General features: G+C 40.6%; 1 protein-coding gene across 1 annotated transcript in view; it reads right to left on the bottom strand.

Moving 5' to 3' along the window:
- The window catches only part of LOC110491852 (protein kinase C, zeta), a 142,092-nt gene extending 133,982 nt beyond the window's left edge, over positions 1-8,110 (bottom strand). The window contains exon 1 of the mRNA XM_036946742.1: positions 7,738-8,110. Coding sequence (XP_036802637.1) covers positions 7,738-7,808 — 71 coding nt within the window. The 5' untranslated portion in view covers positions 7,809-8,110. The remainder of the gene's footprint in view (positions 1-7,737) is intronic.
- Between the last annotated feature and the right edge of the window lie 339 nt (positions 8,111-8,449).

Genomic DNA, 8,449 nt, shown 5'->3' on the forward strand with positions numbered 1-8,449 from the left:
CATGTTGTCCGGTCCTCTGGCAGTCTCTATGGGGGTGCCACAGGGTTCAATTCTCGGGCCGACTCTTTTATCTGTATATATCAATGATGTTGCTCTTGCTGCGGGCGATTCCCTGATCCATCTCTACGCAGACGACACCATTCTGGATACTTCTGGCCCTTCCTTGGACACTGTACTATCTAACCTCCAAACGAGCTTCAATGCCATACAACACTCCTTCCGTGGCCTCCAACTGCTCTTAAAACGCTAGTTAAACCAAATGCATGCTTTTCAACCATTCGCTGCCTGCACACGCACGCCCGACTAGCATCACCACCCTGGATGGTTCCGACCTAGACTATGTGGACATCTATAAGTACCTAACTGTCTGGCTAGACCGCAAACTCTCCTTCCAGACTCATATCAAACATCTCCAATCCAAAATCAAATCTAGAGTCGGCTTTCTATTTTGCAACAAAGCCTCCTTCACTCACGCCGCAAAACTTACCCTAGTAAAACTGACTATCCTACCGATCCTCGACGATGTCATCTACTAAATAGCTTCCAATACTCTACTCAGCAAACTGGATGCAGTTTATCACAGTGCCATCCATTTTGTTACTAAAGCACCTTATACCACCCACCACTGCGACCTGTATGCTCTAGTCAGCTGGCCCTCGCTTCATGTTCGTCGCCAGACCCACTGGCTCCAGGTCATCTACAAGTCTATGCTAGGTAAAGCTCCGCCTTATCTCAGTTCACTGGTCACGATGGCAACACCCACCCGTAGCACACGTTCCAGCAGGTATCTCTCACTGATCATCCCTAAAGCCAAAACCTCATTTGGCCACCTTTCCTTCCAGTTCTCTGCTGTCTGTGACTGGAACGAATTGCAAAAATCCCTGAAGTTGGAGACTTTTATCTCCCTCACCAACTTCATACATCTGCTATCTGAGCAGCTAACCGATCGCTGCAGCTGTACATAGTCCATCGGTATATAGCCCACCCAATTTACCTACCTCATCCCCATACTGTTTTTATTTTATTTACTTTTCTGCTCTTTTGCACACCAGTATCTCTACCTACACATGTTCATCTGATCATTTATCACTCCAGTGTTAATCTGCTAAATTGTAATTATTCAATCCTATGGCCTATTTATTGCCTACCTCCTCATGCCTTTTGCACACAATGTATATAGATAAAAAATTTACTGCGTTATTGACTTGTTTATTGTTTACTCCATGTGTAACTCTGTGTTGTTGTCTGTTCACACTGCTATGCTTAATCTTAGCCAGGTCGCAGTTGCAAATGAGAACTTGTTCTCAACTAGCCTACCTGGTTAAATAAAGGTGAAATAAAAATAAAATACATTTATAAGAACATAGGCCTAGTAGTTATCAAGATGACTCTGCCTCATCTCTCCATCAAAAGGCAGTTCTGTGAACTGTTCTCCCTGACACTAATCAATTTAGCTGAGTTTCTCAAGGGCATTACACCCTCATATTCCTACCTAATGTTCTGCTTCAAACAATTAACCAGCAGCTCGAGACTAATTATTGAAAGGTGTATCCTCATTAGAGAAATTACATTAGATCCATCCCATGCATATCATGTCTCAGGCATGTAATTAATAAACTAGCAATTTATCAGAGTAAACAAAGCTATTCAGATCCTAATACCATGTAAGAACTGGACGGATACAGTTGTGGGTACTTCATGATATTTAACCATTAACGGTTTGATTCATCAAAATAATGGCTTTAATGGAATGTCCTTTGCCCCATGTAAACCCTTCCCTGGAGACCATTCTTCAATGCAACTTCATATGGGCACTTTGATTTAATTGAACATGTATAGTGTGCAGGATAATTAGGTGAGAATCAAACGCTTAAAAAAGTCAGAGCATGAACCTATGCACGAAGAGATTCCCAAAAACCTGGCAATGAGCAGGGTGTAAAATTATTCACACTGACAAATCAAATCCCTGCGAATCTCTAAGCGTATGTAGAGGCTCACAGTATGTCTCTGTGTCACTTAGACCCCATCTCAGACAGCTCAGGAGCTCCACTACACACCAGAGTCCACTGAGTTAAAGGCGTATTTCACCGGAAATTAAAAAGTTTGCCAGACTTTTTCCATACCTGGTCTAAGTCAAGCTGAACCCATATACCACACCATCTGTGGTTGTAGTTCCCATATGCATTAGGAGACCTTTACAATCTCCAAACTGGAATGAAAGATAGTGGCGATGTAAATAGATCACATGGTCCCCATCTTCCCTACTCATTTTGACTTCAGTGTGAACTATCCCTTTAAGGATAACTAATATGGCTACTCATAACAGGTTGCTAGGCAACTGAAAAGATTAGGCTGTCTGCGAGCCGACACTCAGCCCACCGGGGCCATACAATATTACCTCCCCCACCCCTTTTAAATACATTAAGAATTGGGAATTACCAATGCATCCGGAGAGCTCAGAAAGAGGGTTGACTCAATTCTGGGTATTCAATACTACCTCAGTCAACTCCCCCACATTAGCACAGACTGCATCATAGCCATTGCATAACAAGGAACTGTCGAGCTGTAATCTTCCAAATTTGAACAGTACTTCCTACCTGTGCATGCATGCACACTTCCTTATTCAAGTTCATTTGGGTTTGTAAAGTTGATGTGATACAAAAAGTAAACATGAAATACAATGAGCAAAAGAAAGGAAGGGCTATGCAAAACAACATAGCATTCAGTCCGAGAAATAAGTTATTCTCGTCAATATTCAGTCTGTGCACTGTTTCAACCTTTTCAACACACCGCAGGTCTGGTTAATAAACTAATTGGGTAATGTTATGTTACTATATAAAGCCAGCCAGCCTGCTTGCCTAGACCATACAGGGACACTGCCATCTTCCCTGTCTCTCTTCTTGAAACAATGATTTGTTTAGAGCAAGGGAGGGACCTCCAGAGCCTCCACAAATCAAGGAGGCTGACATTTTGTATATTCAAAAACGGCTTATCAAAGGTCAGAGTATATCCTGAGCTTGGCTTGACTCCCATCTGCTGTAGTGACTGATCAGGATTCTGTAATTTATGGTTGGCAAGACATTGAGGGAACGTCCTTATCACAAGGTAGCAGCCCATCAATAACACTCAAGTCACATCAATTTAAATTGGGAAGGGATTGTTCCATTTGATTTCAATCACTTTTTGACCACAACTCTTTTGATTTGAACAAAACTTTCCATACATATTTTCCCATGGTATAAGTGGTCAGGAAGTGCCTTTTTGGACCTGAATGCCAAAACATTCAGGAGATATAGGTGCTCAAAGTTGATCCATTTTGTATACCCTACCATACATACTCTGGACGGTTCTGACTTAGAATATGTGGACAACTACAAATACCTAGGTGTCTGGTTAGACTGTAAACTCTCCTTCCAGACTCGCATTAAGCATCTCCAATCCAAAATTAAATCTAGAATCGGCTTCCTATTTCGCAACAAAGCATCCTTCACTCATGCTGCCAAACAAACCCTTGTAAAACTGACTATCCTACCGATCCTCGACTTTGGCGATGTAATTTACAAAATAACCTCCAACACTACTCAGCAAATTGGATGCAGTCTATCAGTGTTTTGTCACCGTTTTGTCATGAAAGCCCCATATACTACCCACCACTGCGACCTGTATGCTCTAATTGGCTGGCCCTCGCTTCATATTCGTCGCCAAACCCACTGGCTCCAGGTCATCTATAAAAGTCTTTGCTAGGTAAAGCCCCACCTTATCTCAGCTCACTGGTCACCATAGCATCACCCACCCGTAGCGCTCGCTCCAGCAGGTATATTTCACTGGTCACCCCCAAAGCTAATTTCTCCTTTGGCTGCCTTTCCTTCTAGTTCTCTGATGCCAATGACTGGAACGAACTACAAAAATCACTGAAGTGATTCTTCACTGCTACGTTTCTGCCGTAGCACGGACTCTTAACAACATGATTAAACTTTGTTGCTCCTTGCAACACACCCCACAACGCCTAGTTAAATAAAAAAAATGCAGTATCACACAGAGATGGGACTAGAACAGGCTTGGAATCTCTAACCCTGGCAATTTGACTGGTAAACTCATGGGTACACTCGTAATGGCTGCCTGGTATTGTGCTGCAATCATTTCCATGGCAATGTACACCGAGTGTACAAACCATTAAGGACACCTGCTCTGACAGACTGACCAGGTGAATCCAGGTGAAAGCTTATTGATTTCACCAGTTAAATCCACTTAAAAATCAGTGTAGATGAAGGGGATGAGACAGGTTAAAAAATGATTTTTAAGCCTCGAGATACTTGAGACACAGATTGTGTATGTGTCATTCAGAGGGTGAATGGCCAAGACAAAATATTTAAGTGCCTTTGAATGGAGTATGGTAGCAGCTGCCAGGCAAATACGTTTTATAAAAAGTTTAATTAATTATAAAATAGTTTGACAACCCCAGTTTATATTTTCCAGTGATAAAGACATGGTATTTAATATATATATATATATCTTTATTTAACTAGGCAAGTCAGTTGAACAAACTTATTTTCTATGACAGCCTAGGAACAGTGGGTTAACTGCCAGGGGCAGAACGATTTTTACCTTGTCAGCTCGGGGATTTGATCTTGCAGCCTTTCGGTTACAAGTCCAACGCTCTAACCACTAGGCTACGTATGATGGGGTATGCAAAATGGGTCAACTTTGAGCACCTATCTCTGAATATTTTGGCATTCAGCTCCAAAATGTCACTTTCTGACCACCTCTACCATGTGCAAATATGTATGCAAGGTGAAATCAAATGGAACAACCCGAAGGCAAATCAGAAATAATCTCTACACTGTACATTTGTATCAGAGCTGTCAAAAAAAATATGACTAGCATTGTAAGTTGAGTATTTGACCCGGAGACAATAAAATTAATTTGTTTCAACAACCAAAAACTTGTGAAGATCTCCAGAATGCAAAAGAAATGTGAGAATATGGGCCTGTAGTCACATAGCATCTAATAAGTGTGCTGGTCTAGGATCAATGAATCAGCTCTTATCCATTATGATTTTAAAGGCAAAACTGATACTAGATCAGCACTCCTATTCTGAGACACTTTGTGAATACAGAACACTGATGTTTGGCCATATGATATTGAATCATATTTTGACATGAAATATTGACAAGTTGCTCCAGTGGCATCCTCATTCACCGTCATTACCACTGTGTCCCTCAATCTCATAACCCACCAAGCCTTTCATCTACCTGCAAAATAACCTTATGTCTGTAGTTAAACCTAATTTTGCATCAAGCAAACTACTATGCACTTTCTTTATCTCCCTTTGACTGTTATCCAAACAGCCAGGCCCAGATTTGTTTGGCTGCCCTTCTCAACAACACTTGACACACAGGCCTACATGTTTGTAAATAATAGCTTCAGCCACCTACAATAATCCCTTTAGCACTGATATCACTGCACTTTAGCAAACCTGGAAAGTGCCAATGATTCTTCAGTGATTCAAGGAATCAACATTTGAACGTGAATTATGCAATGTAGCTGAATACACATTGTAACTTTCTGAATGTGTCGAGTGATGATTAGGCCTGAGGTGAATAGGAAAAGTGCTGGCAAACATGTTAGAGCCATGACATTCTGATATGACCATTATGTCAAGAGATCAAAGAGGGCTGTTTATGGCCAACTCCTTACCTGATGCATTTGCACACACATACTTGTCACTGTCCCATATCTCCTTTCCCATTGACATTTATGATAAAGATTTTTGATGGGATCAAGTGCTAAGGCTTTATGAAGCCATTATAAACCCAGTTTAAACCTAAATAGATGCTCCAGAAATTATTGCAAATGTCATAAATGCTATATAAAGTGTGACAAGGTTATGCTACTTTTGACAAAGCATCGGATATAAGAACCTTTTATGCCACCCTTTATAAGTTGTAATTTGTTTTAAGTGTGACCATCCCACCTGCACCCATCCCAAAATTGCCTTTGAGCTTAATGCCCCAAGGCTATAATGACAATTTAGACTTATTTCATTCACAACATTGTTTTTCCATCTGTGACAGTCTGTGTATAGCAGTTTTGAACAACATCAGCGTTTGGGAGGCTACTCTGAAAATATAGTTTACCAAGCTAAACAATTACTTCACACTGGAAGAAGTTGAACTACACTAAAGTTACCCTTAATAAAAATCTTCTACTTAACTAAAGTTTGTAGTTCACTACATCCAAACTACTTTGTGATAAATTATACGTAAATCAGAAATGGCTACAAATTGCAAATTGGCTAATTTAGCCTATTAAAACAACTGTTTCAAGTGTCTCACTTGAGGCAGGTCTGTTGTCAAAAAATAAAGGAAGCAAGCTACAATAAGCAACTCTTTGAGCGACCCAACCAAATTGACATAGAAATGTGATCTTTCATTCTCATCAAAAGCAAGTCTAAGACAAGCGCCAGAGGTGTTCCATTTCTATGCATCCCGTTCTTGTCTTTTACTTTTGTAAACCAGCTTCAAAACAGCTGAAAATACTATATTTGGGTTTATGAAAATATATTTACAGCAGTTTAGATGCTACAATAATTATCTACACAATGACCGCTTGCCTTTTCACGAACTGAAATTAGCAAACTATTAGAATTTTAGAAACCAAGTTTTAAATGGGGATGGTTTGGGGAATTATTTCAACTAGGCAAGTGAGTTAAGAACAAATTATTATTTACAATGACGGCCTACCCCAGCCAAACCCTAATCCAGGCAACGCTGGGCCAATTGTGCGCCGCCCAGTCACGGCCGGTTGTGATACAGCCTGAAATCGAACCAGGGTCTGTAGTGACGCCTCTAGCACTGAGACAGAGTGCCTTAGACCGTTGCGACACTCAGAGATTTAACAAGTTATAATGATGAATTTAGCCTTAAAATACCTTTGGGAAACCGGACCCAGGTCTGTTGATTTCGTATTGAAGACTGTGAAACACCTGTGGAATGTTTAAAGTTTGAATTCCCCATTCACAGCAGTTTCAGTAGAGCTAACCCATGGCTAGCAGAACACTTTAGTTTATAGTGTTGGAGTAATTAACTAGTTCAACTTGTAATTGAATTACATTTTGCAATAGCTCGTGGTAGTTGAACTAAATTCAAATAGTGTTATTGTTTTAATGTTGCATTTGTAATCTAACGCCTGCCTCAGACTACTCGTAGAATCGCAACATTTTTTGCCCTCCCGCGTCACTTTCTAACCAGAAGATTAACGCTAAACTGACTCACACGGTTTATCTGCCTCTGTAACCACGGATCACTACAGAACAAAGTTGACTACAAATAAAGTTGCAATTGATACAATCGACGTATACACTTTTAAACTGAGTTGAACGCATTCAAATATAAGTACAGCAGACTATAGGCCTATTTAAATGATAGAAATACATTTCATGTTCAATCAAATTCTTTTTTGCTACTTGTAGGCTACTGTCTAATGTGTTTCAATACATTTAATTATGATTTAGCGCATTATTACAGGGTAAACGTTTGTATCAGCCACCTCAATATCTGCAGCTATAGGCGATATCTTTCCAGGAGCTGATCCGTATTGTGGAATAATTTCAAGGTAAGATTTGAAAGGAGAAAGTTGATCCGAGAGCAGCGTTGCCTTTCTTTCGACCCTATGTTACGAATACAATCGAGTGACAGGTCGAACCTCGAGGACAGAACCGATTTGACAAACACTCACCCGCTGTAGTGCGCTTTAATTTTCACGTAATCCGAGCCCAGGTCCATCATGGATCCGTAATTTGAATGCATTGTAATCCACGCTATAAACTACCAGGCAACTAAACAAACCTGTATCAACAGGCCTCACTTGAAGATAAAAGTTTCCATGGCACATTCGGGATTTACCAATCGATAGAAACTACCAGGTTACGGCGGTGTGTCATGCATGAACTATCCTACTGACTGGCATGCATGGAATTCTCACGCAACATTTAAAATTCGTCATTCTGGACTCGAGCGTTTCCGATGATTGTGTTCGCTATGGTTACCGACGGTACTGGGCGGAGAAAGCGCACTGTCAGGGCTGACTGGCCTGGTCCAAAACACCTGTTGATGATTTAGGAGTGAAATATTCCAGTTATTTGGGCCATATATAGGCTTTATGAAATGACTGCTTCAAATTCAGGAAATGTACACATTTATTCAACGCACTCGAGTTGAAATGTGTGACTTCTGACATTGTTCTTAATTAGCCAAAATGAGATGTAAATGTAAAAAAAATGTGGCTTCCAGATTAAGCTGTTCGCAAGCCACAATGAGAACGCTACAACCAAATTTAGACCGATTTGCACCTGTTATGATTAGCCTATTTCATCAACTCCAGGGTTGCATGTGTTGAACAGAGAACTCGAATGAAGTCATTCAGTAACTAGTTTTCCATCTAATTGGCG

This window comes from Oncorhynchus mykiss, chromosome 16 (genome assembly GCF_013265735.2).
Source record: "Oncorhynchus mykiss isolate Arlee chromosome 16, USDA_OmykA_1.1, whole genome shotgun sequence".
Classification (NCBI taxonomy): domain Eukaryota; kingdom Metazoa; phylum Chordata; class Actinopteri; order Salmoniformes; family Salmonidae; genus Oncorhynchus; species Oncorhynchus mykiss.